The sequence below is a fragment of the Stomoxys calcitrans genome, chromosome 1 (genome assembly GCF_963082655.1).
Source record: "Stomoxys calcitrans chromosome 1, idStoCalc2.1, whole genome shotgun sequence".
In the NCBI taxonomy this organism is placed as follows: domain Eukaryota; kingdom Metazoa; phylum Arthropoda; class Insecta; order Diptera; family Muscidae; genus Stomoxys; species Stomoxys calcitrans.
The window spans coordinates 211,349,572-211,371,593 of record NC_081552.1 but is presented as its reverse complement, the minus strand read 5'-3'; the positions used below and the strand labels follow the sequence as shown (position 1 = coordinate 211,371,593).

General features: G+C 40.0%; 1 protein-coding gene across 1 annotated transcript; it reads right to left on the bottom strand.

Moving 5' to 3' along the window:
* Positions 1–3,566: 3,566 nt before the first annotated feature.
* LOC106086519 (serine/arginine repetitive matrix protein 2) lies at positions 3,567–22,010 on the bottom strand. The gene is made up of 4 exons (XM_013251226.2): positions 21,392–22,010; positions 9,932–16,790; positions 9,700–9,858; positions 3,567–5,071 (listed from the first exon to the last, which is right to left on the bottom strand). The coding sequence occupies exons 1-4, from the start codon at positions 21,511–21,513 to the stop codon at positions 4,754–4,756; spliced, it is 7,458 nt and encodes a 2,485-aa protein (XP_013106680.2). The 5' UTR covers positions 21,514–22,010; the 3' UTR covers positions 3,567–4,753.
* Between the last annotated feature and the right edge of the window lie 12 nt (positions 22,011–22,022).

The window sequence follows — 22,022 nt, the reverse complement described above, 5'->3', positions numbered from 1 at the left end:
CGGGAACGTACATGCAGGCTCCGCGGCTAAATATGGGTGCTCTGCACCGCTGATAACAGATGCTTTAGTTGAAAGAATAGATTTGAAAACGGCTGTTACTATGAAAGTTCAAAAACAACACTCCAACTATAGCAAACTATTTCAACATTATCACTACAATGTAATAAATTCTAGCAACGAAACGCCAGTTTACCCTCGGTTTTTTAGCCGTTTAAGGATGGGCCATACCAATGTAACGCATCGAAACCTGCGAGATAAAAGCTTAAATCACTCTTGTCCAAAATGTGGTAATCCTCCATCTATGAAATCGGTCAATAAATGCGCCATTTATGTGTCCAAGACATTAAATCGAGAGATCGGTCTATATAGGAGCTATCAGCAAATTTGGATAATAAATGTGGTTTTTACGGGCCTAAGGCTTTAAATCGGCACACCAGTCTTTATGGGGGCTATATCAAGATAGAGTCCAATGCAAATTTGATTCTATTTTTATACCCTTCCCCATAGGATGGGGGTATACTAATTTCGTCATTCTGTTTGTAACTTATCGAAATATTCGTCTAAGACCCCCTAAAGTATATATATTTTTGATCGTCATGGTATTTTAAGTCGAACTGTCCGTTCGTCTGTCTGTGGAAAGCACGCTAACTTTCGAAGGAGTAAAGCTAGCCGCATGAAATTGTACACAAATACTTCTTATTAGTGTAGGTCGGTTGGGATTGTAAATGGGCTATATCGGTCCACGTTTTGATATAGCTGCCCTATAAACCGATCTGGGATCTTGATTTCTTGAGCCGCTTGAGGGCACAATTCTTATCCGATTCGGCTGAAATTTTGCATGAGATGTCTTCCAACAAATGTGCTGAATACGGCCCATAACCTGATATAGCTTTCATAGAGTCTAGAGTGCGTAATTTCTGTCCGATTTGGCTGAAATTTTGCACGAGGTGTATTGTTATGACTTCCAACAACTGTTAAGGATAGTCCAAATCGGTCCATAACCTGATATAGCTGCCATATAAACCGATCTGGGATCTTAACTTCTTGAGCCGCTTGAGGGCACAATTCTTATCCGATTCGGCTGAAATTTTGCATGAGATGTTTTATTATGACTTCCAATAAATGTGCTGCGTATGGTTGAAATCGGTCCATAACCTGATATAGCTGCCATATAAACCGATCTGGGGTCTTGACTTCTTGAGCCATTAGAGGACGCAATTATTATCCGATTTGGCTGAAATTTTGCATAAGGTGTTTAGCTATGACCTTCAACAGCTGTGCTAAGAATAGTCCAAATCGGTCCATAACCTGATATAGCTGCCATATAAACCGATCTGGGGTCTTGACTTCTTGAGCCCCTACAGGGAAAAATTCCTATCTGATTTGCCTGAAATATTGCATGACGTGTTTGTTGTGACTTCCAACAACTGTATTAAGAATGGCTCAAATCGGTCCATAACCTGATATAGCTGCCATATAGACCGATCTGGGGTCTTGACTTCTTGAGCCGCTTGAGGGCACAATTCTTATCCGATTCGGCTGAAAATTTGCATGAGATGTTTTATTATGACTTCCAACAAATGTGCTGAGTATGGTTGAAATCGGTCCATAACCTGATATAGCTGCCATATAAACCGATCTGGGGTCTTGACTTCTTGAGCCACTAGAGGACGCAATTATTATCCGATTTGTCTGAAATATTGCATGACGTGTTTGTTATGACTTCCAACAACTGTATTAAGAATGGCTCAAATCGGTCCATAACCTGATATAGCTGCCATATAAACCGATCTGGGGTCTTAACTTCTTGAGCCCCTACAGGGAAAAATTCCTATTCGATTTGTCTGAAATATTGCATGACGTATTTTGTTATGACTTCCAACAACTGTATTAAGAATGGCTCAAATCGGTCCATAACCTGATATAGCTGCCATATAGACCGATCTGGGGTCTTGACTTCTTGAGCCGCTTAAGGGCACAATTCTTATCCGATTCGGCTGAAAATTTGCATGAGATGTTTTATTATGACTTCCAACAAATGTGCTGAGTATGGTTGAAATCGGTCCATAACCATATAAACCGATCTGGGCTCTTGACTTCTTGAACCACTAGAGGAAATATTGCATGACGTGTTTTGTTATGACTTCCAACAACTGTATTAAGAATGGCTCAAATTGGTCCATAACCTGATATAGCTGCCATATAGACCGATCTGGGGTCTTGACTTCTTGAGCCACTAGAGGGTGCAATTATTATCCGATTTAGCTGAAATTTTGCATGACTTGTTTTGTTTTAACTTTCAACAACTGTGCTAATAATAGTTCAAATCGGTCCATAACCTGATATAGCTGCCATATAAACCGATATGGGATCTTGACTTCTTGAGCCTCTAAAGGGCGCAAGTATAATCCGATTTGGCTGAATCGGCTTTGTACAACGGCTACTCTCATGACCTTTAACATACGTGTCGAATATGGCATGAATCGGTTTATAGCCTAATACAGCTCCCCAAAAACCTATTTTACTTCTTTAGCCCCTAAAGTGCGCAATTCTTACTAGATTTGGCTGAAATTTTACACAATGACTTCTACTATGGCCTCCAATATTCAGTTCAATTATTGTCCGAAATGAACCATAACTTGATATTGTTCCAATAACAAAGCAATTCTTTTCTTTTATCCTTTGTTTGCCTAAAAAGAGATACCGTGGCAAGAGCTCGACAAATGCGATCCATGGTGGAGGGTATATAAGATTCGGCCCGACCAAACTTAGCACACTTTTACTTGTTTTCTATTTATAGAAATCATCATATTGATAATAAACTATTTAAGGTTGTTTATTTAATAAACTATTTTTAAATAACAACCTTTTAGAATCCCATTGCCAATGATAATAAACAATAATTTTACTTATTTTATGCCAAAAAAGTTGTTTAAATTTAGTGACGTGTGCCCACAATGAAGGCGGCTTAGTTATGCCGCACGCGAGTTGGTTGGCAAAACGCAAATGAATTTACAATTACTGACATGAGACTTTGACTTAATGAAACGTCAAAATTTGCTGTGCTGTCAAAAATTACTTACTAGCCCCTGGGCTACTCAAAAATTATTCACCACACTTAACGTCATTTTTTTTAACTATCCCTACAACTTTGCTACCATTCGACACACAGCCAAAGAATCAAGTAAATGCTATCGATATCTTTAATATCAAACCAGCTGTCAACACAGCTGAAAGAATAAAGTACAACCGATGGAACGATACTGAAAAATTAAGGTAAAAGAGACAAGGAACTATAAGAGTGAAAGAGATGGACCTAGTACCTGTCGTTCCATTAAGGGGGTCATTCATTGCCACCAGATCGGTCCGAAAAGACACAAGACTATTCAAAATGCATGTACAACAACTTGAAGCTGACTCTTGACTCTTTGATTGGGTTTAGACTCTTGGCCAGAAAGCCCTCATAGAGAAACTAAAGGCGGAAGGCGTTTTGCAATTGTGTGTTAGAAATCACCAAAACACATTGGGCAGTAATATTTTTTAATGTTTGATTTTTATTGTTGCACATTTGTTAATATCTACAAATCTATAATAATACATCAATATCTATAGATATAGAAAAGAAAAAAAGAATAACACAAGTAGATTAGTGAAAGGAAATTGGTTAACACATAAGATGTATGAGAACAAAAATATTAGAACACAAGTATGTATTTTTTTTTTCTTCTTCACTTTTCAATAATATACTCGAATGTTTTAAAAACATAAGACTAACTGTGAAGAAGGTGAGAAAAACACAACTAAGGAATTACATTTCATGGGTAAAAGGAAAACAATTCTTGTTTTGTTGGAAAACTTTAAATGAAAGGAATGGTGGGTCTGTAGCGAAGTCTGGGGGTATCATTGGGCCAATAAAAAATTATTACATATGTATGTATGTTCTCTTGAACCTATTTTTTTTGTCGTTTTACAATTAGGATTAAGGATCGATCAATACAAATCTAAAGAGATTTTTCTTTATATCATCTAACAAATCAATCAATAAAGTATATACTATATATTTAAATTTTTTGTTTCGTTTTTTTTTCATCTTTTTTTTTGTCTTAGTAGTACAATGTAAGTTATATTAAACATTGAATATAGAGTTTTAAGATTAACGCTGTTTTATCTGTTATTTAAAAAAAAGAAGCTTAACTACGTTTGTGTTTATGATATTTTTTTTCTTATATGAATGATTTGTAAGCGAAAAACAAAAATAAAATTACACCCAGTTTCATTTCGTGGTAAAAAAAAGAAATTGAAAATGCCTACTTTCAATTGTTTTTTTTCTGGTTTTTTTTTCTATGCAATAATTGCATTTGCTTTCTCTGGAATAAATGTTTGTCTGTATATATATTTTGCTTTTTTTTATAATTAAAAATATATTTTGCGTAAATACATACGACTTCTATTTACAATATACATATCAATGTACCCAATGTTGAATCAGATGATGTCCATGGTATAGCGTTGTTTCAAGCACGGTTCCTTCTGGCATTAGAGTTAGGCTGTCGATAGGTAAGTGTGCCTGTGTGTGTGTGTGTGTGTGTGTACGTAAATATGTACATTTTACATTAAATTTATGTCCTTGGTGTATGCCAAAACTTTATTGTAAAGTTAAAACATTCGATTTATGCTTTATATATAGGTTCACCATCGTCATCGTCATTTAATTCTTTTTTCTCTTTTTTGAAGAGAATTTTTTACTATAAGACTATTTTTGTTTCTTGCCCATTGCACGTTTCTGTTGTATTCGTTCTTTAAGATTTTTAATTAGGGTCTCGATATCATCGATGTTGTAGGCGTAGATAAGTTTGCATTGTTTTGCTTGTATATTGCCATTGTTGAGATTTTTCAGAGCATGTTGGAGACAGTAGATGTTACCCTCATCTGTTCGTACCATCGATATATAGAGATTTGCACGGCAAAAATCGCATTCACTTTCAATGGATTTGTGTGGAGGTTGTTGTTGTTTTTTACCCTTGCCACTCTTTTCGCTAGTAACCTTTTCCGTAGATGTTACCCCAGTTGCCTGTAAGTAAAATAGAGATAATATTTAATACCTAAGTGGTTGTATATTTCATTTCATCGCATTTCACTCATTTGATGATTTTACATACAACAAATTTACCATTCTTTATACCATACTGTGGTACTGGGTTTAATAACTTAGTAAATTTGTTTGTAACATCCAGAGGAGAGAGAACTAGATCCATTGATAGGTATACCGATCGACTCGGAATCATTTTTTTACAAATTGATTGTTTTTTTTAGAAAAATAATTTTATTAAACCATGAAACGAATTACAGAAAAAGTTGTCAAGAGACTGAAAAAATCTGTACATATGGTTGCCCAAAAAGTAATTGCGGATTTTTCATATAGTCGGCGTTGACAAATTTTTTCACAGCTTGTGACTCTGTAATTGCATTCTTTCTTCTGTCAGTTATCAGCTGTTACTTTTAGCTTGCTTTAGAAAAAAAGTGTAAAAAAAGTATATTTGATTAAAGTTCATTCTAAGCTCTATTAAAAATGCATTTACTTTCTTTTAAAAAATCCGCAATTACTTTTTGGGCAACCCAATACATCAGGTGACAAAGAAAAAGTCAAAGGTTGATTTTCTATAAAAACAATGAACAATACTACAATGATTGCATTTCTTCAACACCTCTTCTCAATCGTATAAATCTAACCGTTTACACGCCATTAATATATATATTCTTGATCGTCATGACATTCTAAGTCGATCTAGCAATGTCCGTCCGTCTGTCTGTCGAAAGCACACTACCTTTTGAAGGAGTAATTCTAGGAGCTTGAAATTTTGCACAAATAATTTTTATTAGTGTAGATCGGTTGGAATTGTAAATGGGACAAATCGGTTCATGTTTTGATATAGCTGCCATATAAACCGATCTTGGGTCTTGACTTTTTGAGCCTCTAGAGGACGTCCGATTTGACCGCAATTTTGCACGTGGTGTTTTGATATCACTTCCAACAACTGTGCTAAGTATGGTTCAAATCGGTTCTTAACCTGATATAGCAACCATATAAACCGATTTTGGGTCTTGACTTCTTCAGCTTTTAGAGGGCTCAATTCTTATCCAATTTGGCTGTAATTTTGCACGTGGTGTTTTGGTCTCACTTCCAACCACTGTGTCAACTACGGTTTATATCGGTTAATAACCTGGTATAGCTACCACATAAACCGATTTTGGATCTAGACTTCTTGAGCCACTAGAGGACGCAATTCTCATCCGATTGGGCTGAAATTTTGCATGAGGTGTTTTGTTATGACAAAAATTGTGCTTAGTATGGCTCTAATTGGTACATAATCGGATATAGCTGCCATATAAACCGATCTGGGATCTTGATTTCCTAAGATTGATTGAGCCCCTAAAGGTGCAAATCTTATCCGAATGGACTAAAATATTACACAATTACTTTTACAATCTTTAGCATTCAATTCATTTATGGTCCGAATCGGACTACGACTTGATATAGCTCCAATAGCATAACAGTTCTTGTTCATTATTCTTTGTTTGCCTAAAAAGAGATACATCGCAAGGAATTCGACAAATGCTATCCATGGTGGAGGGTATATAAGATTCGGCCCGGTCGAACTTAGCACGCTCTTACTTGTTCAATATAATCACATATAAAGTGGCGCTTAATATCTATATGGTTTGATTTCTTTATTTCAATGCTTTATGCCATACAGATACAAACGATCAGTTTTAAATCCTGCTGGAAACCACGAATCCAGATTGGTTTGTATTCTGCAACCGCTGTTCCTAAAGCTACATATTCTGCTTCACTTGAAGAAATGGCAACAGTTTGTTGCTTTCTGCTGGCCCATGAAACAGTGCAACCAAACACCTTAAAAATGTACCAGCTGACTGACTTTCTGTCTACTTCATCACTTGCCCAATAAGCATCGGCATAGCCAACCAGTAGATCTTGGTTGTCTTTCTTTTCATATACAAGTTTTGTCGTTATTGTCCCTTTCAGATATCGGAGTATTCTCTTGATTGCTTGCAAATGTTCATAGGTGGGATTTTCTTGGAAACTACCAAGATAACCTACATGATAGCAAATATCCTGTCTATAGCATACCATCACATACATAAGATTTCCTAGTATTTCCGTTTTTGGTTTTGGTTTTTCCGTTTCTGAAGTTAATTTTAATCCTTCAATTCCATTGGCGTTTTCACAGGGTTCCAATCTTGAATAGCGAATTTTCGAGATACACTGGTTCCTTGCGAAAACTTTATTTTAGATTCTTGTTAATCTATCTTAATTCCCAGAAAATGTTTGAGAGGCCTACGTTCCCATAGTTCGAATTTCTTTTCCAATTGCGCAATAAAATGCTTAATGAGTTTTGCGTTTTTTGCAGCTATTAATAAATCGTCGGCATACAAGATAACATACATAATTCCGGCATCATCAAATTTCCCATATATAGAGACAATAGTCGGATCGAACGAATCCCAGAGAAATGAAATACTGATTAGGAGTTTCATTCCAGCACCTTGATGCTTGATTCAATCCGTAAAATGATTTTAGAAGAAGACGGGTTTTCCTTCCGTCGTGGGGACGTCTCGACATTTCGTATCACTTGGTGGAGGGCCGTCTTCACCGAACTGCCTTTGAGGTATGCGTATTGAGCTCCACTGCCACCTTCAGGTCTATTAGTCTTTCCAGTTTTTGAGTCAAAAGGATGACAGTCTTTCATGGGCCTGTAAACTTTTGTCGTGACTGACCTTCCTTTATCTAGCAAGATAAAAATCCAAATAAGATGTGATTTTATTTCTGAGTCGTGAAATACAAGAATACATGAACACAAACAGCTTGACATAGAGAAACGAAAAGAAAAAACGGGGTCGAATTACCGCATATGTGATCGAGTGCGTTTTCGTATCGAATAAAATTTCATATCGTATTTAAAATGTGTGATACCACTTATATATAAAGTTGTATGTCCAAATTTTTATAAATAATGTTCGATTTAAACATTCGCGTTCTTAAATTCCCGTTCAATAAAGAGATACATAAATCACAATAGAGATTTTTCGAACGATTTTACTCGTTCATGTATGCGATAATTATACTTATTAACAACCGGCCACTCTGCTGATTCTGACAACATACGTATTGGGTTGCCCAAAAAGTAATTGCGGATTTTTTAAAAGAAAGTAAATGCATTTTTAATAAAACTTAGAATGAACTTTAATCAAATATACTTTTTTACACTTTTTTTCTAAAGCAAGCTAAAAGTAACAGCTGATAACTGACAGAAGAAAGAATGCAATTACAGAGTCACAAGCTGTGAAAAAATCTGTCAACGCCGACTATATGAAAAATCCGCAATTACTTTTTGGGCAACCCAATATATTGGACAAAGAGAGAACAGGGAAAACAAATTCACAATAGATAATCTACGGATACAATGAAATATAACCAGAGACCGAATTACCACATACGTGAAAGGGTACATTCGTTTGATATCTCTTTATCGTGAATGATTTGATGAAGGGGAATTTTTTTAAATTAAAGAACGCGAATGTTTAAATCTAGATTTCTTTATACAAATTTGGACATACAAATACGAGATGAAATTTCATTCGATACGAAAGCGCACTCGATCACGTAAGCGGTATGATAACAAATCTGAAAGAAGGCAACGACAACATACATAAGCGCGAGCTACAGTGTTGCTATTTTGCAAATTATGATATTAGATTAGGTTAGGAATCCCAAGTTGGGACAAAAAGTAGATTTTTCAACTTTTGTCACAATGGCAAAAAATCGATTTTTCGACTTTTGTTTGCAAAAAATCGATTTTTTTCCAAAAAGTAGACAATTCGACTTTTTGTCAAAGATTTCCAAAATATTCTTAAAAAGATACTCATTTCCTACAAGTTTTCGAAAACTTTTGTCATTTTTGTATTTTCACGAAGGGTCGCATAAAAGAAAGTTTTAAATGTAAAATTGGTGCATTTTTATATCAAACCACTCCGCTATCTTTGAGCCAATATGGCCATTTTTTTTACAACATTTCAAAAGTTTCCACGTTCCCGCTTTTTTAACTTTTTTGCATTTTAATTAGAGCTTAAAATAGTTTATATATCACAGCCGACTTTTAAATAGTGGTATTCTGAATGACATCACATTTTTTTGTTGCGCAGATGGGCAACAAACGTGTATTCTCTACCACATCCTCTATAAAACCCAAAAGAAACCGGCGGTATCAAAAACCATTTTCAAAAATGTCGGTTTTTTTTAGATTTACTACAAAATCAAAACAAAAGTAAAAAAAATTGACCTCACCTTATAAGTGCATCCTGGACGAAACGTTGCAACGATGCAATAAAAACTTTGTTTCATTTGCTAACCACACAAAAAGCTTTCAAGCTTAAAAGATAACAAATACATTTAACGCAAAAGAGCCAAGGAAATAATACCACATGAAATCATTCTATTGACTCGCGCGAAGAATTTTTATTGAAACACGATCATGTGTTTCACACAAGAACAAACATAAGCGAAAGCAAGCAGCAACCGCATATTATATAGAAGAATGATATCTTTTTTTAGACCTCCAAAACATAACGCTTACACAATATATAAACAGTTGTCAAATATCAATGAATTTCTCCCCTTACCTTTAATTGCTCACGGGCGGCCGACTCCTTTTCGTAAACCTCTTGCAACATGGGTAGCATTTGTTGCATTGCATCGGGCGATACACGTTGATCGTAGCCCAAAGCAAAAAGTAATTGTTCCAATGAAAACATAGCAGGTTCACAGCTATCATGGATGTCCTGTAAACAAAATGTATGCACATTTCCAAAATTTAAAAACAAACGCACGACAAAATAAAACTCTTAAACTTACACGAAAATCGTCTTTAGCAAAATCCAGCCAAGATGTTGTTGCAAAGTAGACACTCTCAGAAACCACATAACCGGTAGCTAAGCTTGAGGTATATGCTCGGGGGAAAACGACTATAAATTCGCCGGGTTTCTGTTCGATACGGCACAGTGATACACCACGATCGGTGAGCATGTGTGGCGGTACCATAACAGTATCACAGGGTAACCAAATGGTTTTGTTTTGACAGTGCGTGGGAATGAGAGAAGTGAGAGCTGCTCTAAAGTTGGCACTTTGGTCATCTGGAATGCCGTACCACAATTTAGATGCACCCGTATGTAAGTATTCAATCCACGACAGTCCATGGGGATCACGATACCAACAGCAGGCTGAGAAAAGCATACCAACGTGAAGAGTTGGCACCGTAACGCCCATAACCGGACCCAATGAACGCAGTACCGAACCGGGATTATTCGTCAGCACTTTCAGATTCCAGGGATGGCGAGCGTAATTGGAACCTTTGCCTTTGGGCCCTGGACTAGGAAAGCCGAAGCCCCAACCAGAAGAGTCAATTGAGCCGGAATGTACGCACACATGGCTGTCACGTACGGCGACGTGACGCCAAAATTCTGCCTCTACTTCATTTACTGTGGGTTCTGTGTTCTTAAACCACAGAGCCATTGTATTGCGGGCAATACGATAGAATTGACTCAAAGGCATACTGCGACCCTTTACAATGCATTCCATTGATACCCCATCCACCTCTTCTTCCGATTCTTCTTCATCATTTTCCGAAGAGACATCATCGTCCTCATTCGAAACACTTTCGGTATTGACAAAACGGTCGGCGTTTCTTCGGGCCCGTGCTTCTCGTTTCGCCCAATCAGCTTCAACTTCATCGAATAGCTTTTGCCGTTCTGCGGGTGAGAGAGTATCGTACGGCAATAAATATTTACAATAAATGTCATCCAATTTCGTAACACGATCCTGCGCTAGCTTTGGAATGCACATCTCCTCGGCTACTCGAGCCCACTTCTTCTTTTCGATGACCTCCTTAAGACCGCCCAGTTCCTGAACGGTATGATAGAGACGCGGCAAATCTACCTCCATACCACCAATCCATGGTGGATGATTCATGACAATGCTCTGTGTGGCCAAATACTTTTTAATGGCGCAAAATTCCTTTGCACTTGGTCCCCACCGATGCAACAGCTTGTGCACGTATTGGTTATAGGCGGTGAAGCGCATTTCGTCTGCAATGCGACATTCGGGTTTGAAGGATGCTGGTGGTATAATCTTGCAGATACCAAAGCGAGCAGCTATCGGTGTGATGCGTTCAATAAACTCTATGGGATCGGCAAATTCCTTCTCTGTAGGTCTAAATATGGGGGCATCTACCATTTGCGTGGGATCATCATGACGTGGGAATGCCGTATTGTTGGACATTTTTATGGGCGCGTCATCCTTGAATTTCTTATTTGCCAAATGGGTGGGGCCACTGTTTGATGCACCTGCTGCGGCGTTGCGAGATTTGACGGATCCCGAAAATAGTGAGGAATTAGAATTAACGCGTTGAAGAGCTCCAGCTGCACCACCGCCAGCGGTAGATGTAGATGGGCCTGCAGTCGTCGCAGAATCCCCTTTGAAACGAGGTTGCACGGTACCAATTGGAACATTTTTTAAACTATTCGCAGAAGAGTTGGCGGCTGCCGCAGCAGCTGCAGATGTGGAAGGTCCCCCACTTGACGAGCTCTTTTTATCACCGGACATCAAGTTTTTCACAATATCCGAGACATTCATGGTTTCGGGTATGGGCTTGGTGTTTGACCTCATCTGAGCTTTGGTAACTAAGGTGGCATGCATTATTACTTTTTGATTGGGTCCATCGGGACCTTCGCGACCCAATTTTACGGCAACACCTTGTATGCCACCTTCTCCATCCCCACCACTAGCTATACCTTGCAGCGGTATGTAAAATGTGTGTCCATCACCTGAATCGGAATCATTTTCGTTGTTGGCCTTCTTCGCCTCAGCTGCCGCCTTTTTGCCACCTTTAGCGCCTTTGGCATTTGCGGTCTTGCCCGGCTTGTTGTCAGCATCTAGACTTACTTTTACCAATTTGTTTTTCTCCGAGGGACTCAGTGTCAGTGACACTGAACTGGTTTGGGAATTACCACCGGCTAGTTCTTTGTTAGCAATTTCTGCAACTGCAGCAGCATTCCGTTTAGGCTTTGTTGGTGCGGTACGCTGGGTGGCCGGGGGTGCTGCGTGAATGGTGCCATTATCAATGTTAGAGTCCCTCCGATTCTGGCGTCGATAGGTCGAAGGCTTTTCTGTCTTCGCTGGGACAGCAACATCATCGTCGTCCTTGTCAAATGAGTATATGGATTTTTCATTGTCCACTGAGAAGGCAGCATTGCAGGCTATAGCCGCCGCCCGCTTATTATTTGTTGGTGCTGATATTTTAGGGTCTGTGCTTGAGTTTTGCTGTTTTGGGGTTTGCTTCTGTTGGTAGACAGGGGTACGTTTTGGTGTGCGATTTGGTGCTGAATTTGGTGTCGTCATTACATCTGCCGCTTCCGTAGTGGAATCTTTGGATTTTAATATAAGGGGCTTGTCGTCAGATTCCTCCGAAACATGTTTGGCCTTGCGACCGGGTTTGTTTGTGGTTGTAGCGGTGCTGGTGTTTGCAACTGTGGTCGCATGCACAGGTGAAGAGGTAGCCTTCTTTTGGTTAGCCGTTTTTTGATTGGCGCTCTGTTTTTGGTTGGCTGGTGATGTTTTCGTTGGAATTGGTGCCTCCTTCTCGATTGTTTTGCTTTGTTTTACTTCATTTGCGACAGTCTTACCCAATGCAGTTTCCTCTTTGATGGTGGATTTTTTATTTTCATTTTTCTTCTCGGACTTCTCAGACTGTGTTAGTTTTTCATCGGCACTGCCGGGCGCAGGAGACTGTTTGTTTGTTGCACTTTTATCGAAAATTGGATTCAAAGGAGGTGAATTCTTCTCCAATTCATCCTCTTGAGGTGGACTTGTTGGTTCGATTATTTTGTGATCCTCCTTGCGATTATTAACAGCTGTACTGCTTGAAGCCACAACAGGCGTGGCCTTTAGTGACGGGCCCTTTGCTGACCAGGCGCTTTCACTTTTTCCCAGATCTCTGGTCGCTTTCGATGAAGAACTGAAAGATGTACTTTCTTTGTCATCACGTGTGGGCGGTGGAGTCGAACTGAAATTATTTGGCCTCAAATCCGAGTCAAAGTCATCGTCCAAGTCATCCTGTATTTCATCGGGATTCGAAGAGCATTCTATAAGCCACTTGTGTATTTGTTCATGGGTCATGTTAACCTTCGCCTTGCGTCTTTCCTTGCCGGACAATTGGTCCCCTATATAGCTTTCTGTGGGAACTACGGGACCCAAAACGGGCTTATGGATAGATCCACATTTACCCAAAGTACATTTCGTGTTGTCCGGCCCAGAACTTTGGGCTAGACTCACGCTGGCGATACCGAAAATCTTCCCCGACTCCTCCTTACTGGGCATCAGATTTGCCGCGAGTATGCTTCCAATTTCGTCTTTCAAAGGATCGTTGCTGGGTTGGGCCAGTGCCGAGGTAGAGCCGCCAATATTATTATTACTCAAATAGTTCGTAGTGCCTGACAATAAAGTCTTTGGGCTCATGGTGATGTTTGGGCCGGAAAGTGACGAGTTCTTTAGCAACCCACTACTAGATCCAGACATATCGAATTTCACTGGGGAGGGTGAAGGGAAATTGTTATTATTTCCAGGAGTATGACCAGGTCTTGAAAGGGTATTGCGATCGAATTTAGGCGTTAAAAAATTGGGATTAATTTTAGGCGAAGGGTAGGCTTCGATGGGTGGAGGATATGTTGTGGGTGGTGTTTGATATTTCATGGGTGACTGTGGAGGCATTTGCATGGGAGACGTTGCCATATGGGTCTGTAGTGAGGAGCTGTTTAAAGCTGGTGATACCATTGATGAAGTCTTGACGGGAGACTGCAGCGGGAATTGCGGAATACTTGAAGTTGTAGGACGTATATGCAGCTGTTGTGGCGGCTGCTGCTGCGACTGTGATGAATGATAGTGGGCTGGAGACTGCGGCACATACATTGGAGATTTACCAAAACTTGTTGTTAGACCGCAGTTGCCTAGGTTTGTTGAAGGCGAAGAAGAGGGTATGCCATATGTGGCTGGGACATTCAGAATTTTTGAAGTAGGTACTGGGGATTTCTTTTCGATGCTCTTAAATGGAGACTGTGATGTGGGTGTGACCGGAGCTGGCGGTTGAATAGAGAACGCATTGCTGGGTGGCGGTGAAGCTATGGGACAAGTTGTTGTCGAAGGTGCTATAGACGAAATAGTTGTCGCAATTATGTTGCTGATTGGTGGCGGTGGTGATTGTGTTGTTGCGGCTGCCACTGTTCCTGTAGTGTTTACAAGTGCTGGTTTGGTTGTTGTCAACGCCAACATTGGGAGGGTTGTTGTTACAGGGACTGTGGTAACGGGGGCAGGAACGGTCAATGCCAATGTATTTAAAGCTTGTCCTTCAACATTGCATGTTGTTTTCTGAATGGATTCATCATCTCTTTCATTCGGCTTCACATGGGCTTTAATTGCTAACGGCTCATCATCGGAATCACTAAAACTTCTTTCTAATTTACGCTTGGTCTCGTTAAGCTCCTCGTTTAACAGGAAATCCTCATCGTCCTCAGTACCAGTTTTAGAAGGTTCCGTTTTATTGTCTTTAACCTCGGTTAAGTTTTCTGTTGACTGGGTAAGTTTTGCAATCACTCCCTTCTTAACAAGCATTCCCTCAATTTCGCGTTTCGCTGGAGGAATGGGTTTAGCATTTTTAGGAGGACGACCTCTGCGCCCCGTTGTAGGCTTTTCGGGTGTTATTGCCGGTGGTTGTGGTGGTGGCTGTGGTGGTTGGGCTGCTGCTGCAACACCTGTTGGTGGAGATGCTGTTGGTTCTGTAGATTTGCTTTGTTTCGGCGTAGGTGAAACAGAAGATGGTGGCTTATCCGCAGAACTGCGTTTCAATTCGTTCTCAATTTTCTCCATTTCACGCACATTTGGTCGGTCAAAACTACTTAGCGACACATCGTCCTCCTCGTCTTCGCCAAGCTGCAAGCGATGGCCTATAATACCCATATAAATTGTTGCTGCCTCCTTGGTTTTACGCGAAGGCCTTTGATTGCGGGTAGGACTAACAGAATTCTGAATGTTTTCGCTTGCATTTTCTTCTTTTGAGGATTTCTCTACAGTTTCGCCTTTTGTTTTTTTACGACCATGTCTGGTATTGTTTGCTGCCTTCTTTGGCGATGGAGGCGATAACTCTTTATCGGCAGAATTTGGCAATTCATCGTCTTCCTTTTTCTTAGCATTCTTTGCAGGGCTAGATGCTGTGCCGGGACGTTTTCCTTTAGGCTTGTGGGATTCTTCCACAATGCGAGGAGGGTTTTCAACACTGTTAATTTCCTTGGGTGACTTATCCTCACCTATTTCTTTGGAATTCTTTACGATATTTTCATTGGATTGAGGCGGTGGGTCTTCTTCCGGCTTTTTCTGGGGGCTCTTTTTCGCTGCTCGTTGGTTTGTCTTTTTAGGGCTTGCTTTTGCTGCGACGCCCTTTTTAAGTTTAATAGTTTTTGCCAAAGGTTGCTCATCGTCTGAGGAGAAGTCAAAGACGTTGGCTTGAGATGTTGTTTTGTCATTATCTTGCTGAGGTTTTCCTTCACTTTTAGGTTTATTTTGCTCCGCAACATGCTTTTCTTCTTTTGGAGGTTCATTTTCATTGGGGGTTTCTTTCTTCTCCTCTGATTTTATGGAAAGATTGTTATCAACATTATTTTCGGGTTCTGTGATGTCCTCTCCATCGCGTGGGGGTACTTTTACAGGTTCGAAAAAAGCACGTTGCCTTGTCATACGACCCGAAGGTTCCGGAGAGGGTATAAAAATAGGAGACTCTTTCTGTCTAGGACGTTTAACGGGTGCTCTTTCTTTCACATCCGTCTTTGGTGTTTCTTTTTCATCGCTTTCTTTTTTCTTTAGCGCTGACGAAGATCTTCCTTTGCGTGACTTGTTAGTGGTTTCACTCTCTTTAGAAGGCGATTCCGATTTTCTCCCCATCTGTGATGGCGTTTTAAGGGATTTGCGATCTTTTGCTTCAGCATCAGAGTTTATAGTCTTACTATTCTCATCAAGAGCAGATAGATATTCGTCCTCTTCTTCATCAGACAGATGATCGAGCATGACTTTGTTGCCTTTTGTGGATCGATTCGATCTCCTTTTTGCAGTTTCAGCAGTTGAGTTATTGCACTTATCTTCAAAATTACGATTACTGCGACGATTACCTTCTGTAATAACTTCGGCACGTTTTCGCACAGGATACGAGGGAGTGTCCTCCACTTCCTCCTCTCCTTCTGCTTCCTGTTCGACATTAGAAATTTCCTCTTTATTCTCTGCTGTGCTTGTCGCATTTTTCTCCGAATTTTCTTGCACTGGTGGTTCCTCTTCATCCTTTTGCTTAACACCCTTGGCAGGCCTGCCTTTTTTGGCTTTCTTTTTCACAGCGGGCTTCACAGGTTTTTTCACCGGTCTCACTGGTTCCTTTGATTTTCCTTGGTTGAGAAAATCCAAATGGGGTGGTAAAGCCGATGTGCCACGAAAGCAAAGAAATGTTAGGAAATCTTCAGTTTTTGGTCGTTTATTGGGAAGTATTTCGGTTGGAGGTTCTCGACTTTCTGATGAGGTGCTGGGACCTGTGTTCGAAGAGGAGGATGCTGCAACGATTGTGCTATAGGATGACTGGGGTGCACTCTGTCCTTGTGCAAATTTTCGCTGAGCTTGAACTTTTGTCCTGTTGTAAAACAAAAGAAAAAAGAAACCGAAAACAAACATTAAGTCAATCAAAGAGTTGCACATGAAAGCATACATTAGCATATCAAAGAATAAAATGCAAAACGCTCCCGTTTTTGCAGAACTATTTGCAATAGGCCTTTTTGCTGCATTGCCGGCATGGCTTGTTGTGTGTACACACAACAATCATTGATTTATTCCTTATAGGGGTTTAATTTACAATTGTAACACAATATATACGCACAAATCTAAGTTTATGTACAGGTATGCACGAGTGTGTGCTTGAAAATTGCATTTAGATTGTCCAAATCAATTTGTTTTTATTACCTAATGAAAGTTTAAAGTTGTAAAAATGCAATTTTAAGTTCTTAGCATAAAGATGGAAGAAGTCTCAGAAAAAAACTAGCCCTTTCTCCATTGTGGTTGTTGTAAATGAAAGAACTATTTGGACTACTTTCTTTGCTGGGTTCTGCTCTTTCTTTGTACGAATATGTCCAGTGTGATCTGTTCGTAGCATTATTGGGGTAGATGCTGCAACACCTGTTGGTGGTTTTTGTGTGATCCCTGTTACAAGGGGGATACACATGTAGCATGTTGGCTTTTTAACGTTTTCGCTACCAAATACTCGTAATTGCTATTTCGACTGCCTAATACGCTGCTTGATTTGGATAATATCTCTCGTGTAACTATGAACCCCTCGCTTTAGATCATGAAGATGACTCTGGGCGATGATTGCCCATTCACAAGAGGGTGGTTTGTATGGCTGGTACAATGACAGCTCCGTAGATACTGCTAAGACAACATATCATTGTCTTCGCATGGGAAAGTGGCTTTGTGACTCAAGTATGCGTCTTATTATCAATGGTTGCCGTTCAAATGGCGTGTCCAGACACACAGTCGCTACCTCCGAAAGTACCGACCAGCGATTTGAGGACCTTGCTTTTACTGTAAATTAGACCTTGTTGTTCTATTAACCACACTTGCATGTGAAGGTAGCGATTCAAGTCAAGTTTAGGTCCAACAGCCACGGGAACGTGATGGCCATTGGTTACTTAAAGGCGCCAATAACTCGCCTTGTCATATCGATCATCATAGGCACACATTATTTAAGTAAAAGCCGGTGCCAACAGGGCTCCCACTAAAACTATCCTCTCGATGCCGCTAATGGTCCGCGACTGCAATCACAATTACTTCGTACGGAACATTCCACTATCCGCAACCTGTGGACGCGCACGGTAGCTTTCAGCTAACCTTCTTGTGATATCGATGAACAACACACAGATCGAAGCTAAAAGTTCCAGCCCGTTGTGATGCTCATAGTTATCCTGTGCCGGGTCACACTGGCGGTGCATGGTTTGCCACAGACCAGCCAATTATCTTACATTGCGCTGGCAACATGCGATTTGGGGATCTTGTTTCTACATTAGCATATACGAAGTACTTTTTAAGGATCTACATGATCTAAAGCGTGAGGTTCTGCGCTACAAGAGAGAACCTCTAGAACATGTGGCATATCAAGCGAGTCTACATTATTGCAGGCGGGTTATTTACTGTGGTCCTTGAAGAACGGCCGCCTCCCACTGCACCTGAAGAAATTGACATCCCACGCAAACCACAGTAGTTCAATTACGATCCGGCAGATGCAGCCGCTCAACGCCTACAGAGCAAGAATTTATGCCAACATGCAGGATGTGTGAACCAATTGTGACCTGGGACCACACGCCACTCATCACCCGTTTAACTGCCTAGCCAGACCCACTCGACTCAGACCTAGATCCCTCTAGACGCACTCCACCTCCGTCGCAGAGTTCCTGGATCTGAATATTCAACAGGATCTAGCAGACGAAAGATAGAACGCAAAACACTGCTACAAAAACAACAACTTGTTAAGAATGTCAAATCTAACACCAAGTATTTAGGGATGATGGGTTGTCGGAATCGTTATGCCATCTACTCCCACATTCATCACACAAAATAAGCGATAAGATCGCAATGTTAGACATTCAACCTATCGGTGTTGTCAACAACGTGGGACCTGAATAGAGCAGGCAAACTATCTATAAACGATAAAATTCGATATTTCGATTAATTAATATCGATAGTATCGATACTATCATTATTTTCCCATCACCTATACTTGAAACGAAAATGAGAAGCGAGAATCATTGAGAACACAGACCAAATAAAACCAAAAATTCGATGTTTCGAATAATTAATATCGATAGTATCGATACTATCATTAATTTGTATTGTAATAAAGTTATTTGGAAGTCATGAAAGAAATCATTGTACAAAATTTTCAATCAATAATTCAATTTTCAGTCAATATTCATACAAAAAATAAAATATCGATGATATTGATAGTGCCATCGATATTTTGCCAGCCCTAGACCAGAAGCCACAGTCATATAACCGCTTGCATGTGATTCAATATTGATACCGCTCTGGGAGTTTGAAATGGACGACTTTACATTTTTTCCACTAACCGAACTTATAATACCGTTCCAAGCGCCTCGATCTTCTGCGCTCTTTCTCCAATCTTTGATGGCCAGATGTCTATCATCACTTGGTCTTTCCATTGGAGTTTTGGTCTTGCTCTTTTGCGTATTCTATTATGGTCCCCTTCAAATGTTTTTAACCTGGACTTCATTCATTCTGACAACATGACCTAGCCAACGCAGCCGTTACATTTTGGTGGAGTTTAAATACATCTTAGAGTGTTTCAACTTCGTATCCCTAAATACCAAACACAAACGGTGACCGCACAAATAATTCACCATCGAGCGTTTCTGATCTGTAGGTATAGACACGTTGGGGAAATTAAAAAAGGTTATCAAGACTGATCCTACCGTAAACTTTCGATAGGTCACGAGCCGCGAGGATCTTGCTTTGATACGGGTTGATCGCATGGAGACTTACTTAGTTGCTTATTATTGTTGTTGTTGTACCCACATTTGCATGTGGATGTGGCGATCCTCGTCATGCTAAGGTTATTGGTTAGTTAAAGGAGCCAATAACTCGTCTTTTCATATTGAACTTCATAGATACTCAGTATTAATGCCGCCTGGCCCCTGAGTGAGACTCTCCGCCCGATACAGCTAGTTGTCCATATAGAGCATTCCACTATCCGCAACCTGTGGACGCCCGGTAGTTTACAGCCAAGCTTCTCGTTATAGCAATGAATATCACTCAGATCGGAGCTCAAAGTTCCAGCCTGTGTGGTGCTCATAGTTATGCCGTGGCGGGATTAAAAAGAGTGTTGACTGACCGTATCAAATGTCTTTGAAAGACCAATGGACACGATGCCGGTGGTCTGCTGGAACAAGGGACGAATTAAAACCGGATAGAAGTAGCGCCGCTGCGTAAAGTTCCTTGACTCCCTGGTTGGAGAATAGGGACCACCCGACCCATTTTTTACACATCGGGCATTACTAGGGTGAAGTTCGATAGATTGAGTGTTCCGTCAATTTTTGGAGGCGTAGATCGCCTAGATATTTGAGCATTAGCATTGATATTCCCTCAACGCCCATAGCCTTCGAGGGCCTGTCGTTTCTTATGCCTTCGACTCCGAATAGCTGTGGTTTTTGGTGGACTGGGAGACTCTTTGCCCTCCGTAGCCTGCTACTTTTCGTCTTGTCACTTGATGGATGCTTCACAAATTGTCTGCCAAAATGGGCTGCACACTGCTCTGCATCGAGATAGTAGCCTGCCCGGATCGCCAGAGCGGGCTCGCGGGTTCGATTCCCACCAGAGGCCTTGGTTGTTGTTTATGTAGCAGTATGCACAGTTTGCACTGAGGGGGCAGCTCTTGCCGAAGAAGGAGTCCATCGGGTCAATGCGGTACGCGCAACCGGCTGCCATGGACTTGACAGTCCTTGGTCTGTCGCTACTGTGATATCACAATGGAATTATCATTGTCTAAGTGAGTCTGTAAAGGATTGTCAATCTTAACCTAACCTAGCCCATACGCGCCATCACAATTTAGTAATTTTTTGTAAATAATTTCAAGCAAACAAAACCTAAGGATTGCTTACTTCCCTATTTTTTATTGTCTCATATGAATGTGCAATTAGTACTGTGCCACCACACCACTGTTAAAATCTATACAAGAAAAATGCAGAAATATTATCGACATAAAAAAAATAAGTAATACTCTTAAATCTGCATCGGTATGGCGAGGAATATGTTTAAACATAATTTAAAGTGAGGCACAATCTTATCGCTATTTGCAACACGAGGACAATGGGTCAAAGCTAATCTTCGTCGTTTTCGCTTCTCTTTGGATTGCGATGAAAGCATTTTTAGGGACCGCGATGCTTCATATGATATGATGTGTAACCACAGCTATCTACTATGTATAACAACAACTATTATATTCCCATGTTTACATAAATAATCCCACCAATACTATCATAAATAAAATCCGTGTTTTATTTTTATGCACAACATTTACCACACCACCCTCGTGTGTGCAGTGGCAATCACCTCAAATGCATGAAACAATTAAAATATACACACAACATTAAAAATGAGAAAAGAGCAAAAATTAAAACAAAAACAACAACACAAGAAAATAGAAGAATAAATTAAATGAATTCATACCTTTTGGGCATTTCGGGTGATGACTCTACAGCAGTAGATGCTTGTTGTTGCTGTTGCGGTGTTGTTGGCGGCGGCGGAGATGACTCCTTACGCTTACGCTTGGAGTCTTTCGAGACCACCATGATGATGGTGAGGGTGTATTGCTCGACTTTCTATTGAGTAAACTTATTTCTTGTCCCCTATTTTGTTATTTTATCTTTTTATTTGTTCTAAAATGTCTCGTTAGAGTTTGCTCTTCCATAAAGAAAGGCAATGGAAAAAAATATACTACTATTCTTTGCGCTTTCTGTTTGCTAAGAACACGTCAAAAGAAATCGAGAAGAAAAAAACTCAACTCTTCAACTCCAATCCAATTACACACAAAAAACCACCACTTCCCAACAAAATTTTCGCATAAAAACGTCGGTTCGAGTAGCAACTTTCATGAATATTTTCTTCATATTTTTCCCGTTAGAATATTAAATAAATTATAAAATTTGTATTGCACCCGAAATTAAACCGTTTTTATTTCTTCGGTTTGTATATTTTCACAAAATTAGCCAGTATTTTTTAATGGAAATACGCGATTTTCATTTTTTCTCAATACGACAGGAAACTTGATTACCAATTACTGACTAGGGATGGAACGACG

Excerpts from the sequence above, each read along its gene's own strand:
- LOC106086519 (XM_013251226.2), bottom strand. The coding sequence starts at position 21,513 with ATGGTGGTCTCGAAAGACTCCAAGCGTAAGCGTAAGGAGTCATCTCCG. Across the intron at positions 9,859-9,931 it reads TTGCTAAAGACGATTTTCGT|GACATCCATGATAGCTGTGA; the intron begins GTAAGTTTAAGA and ends TTTTGTTTACAG. Across the intron at positions 5,072-9,699 it reads CCGCCCGTGAGCAATTAAAG|GCAACTGGGGTAACATCTAC; the intron begins GTAAGGGGAGAA and ends TTTTACTTACAG.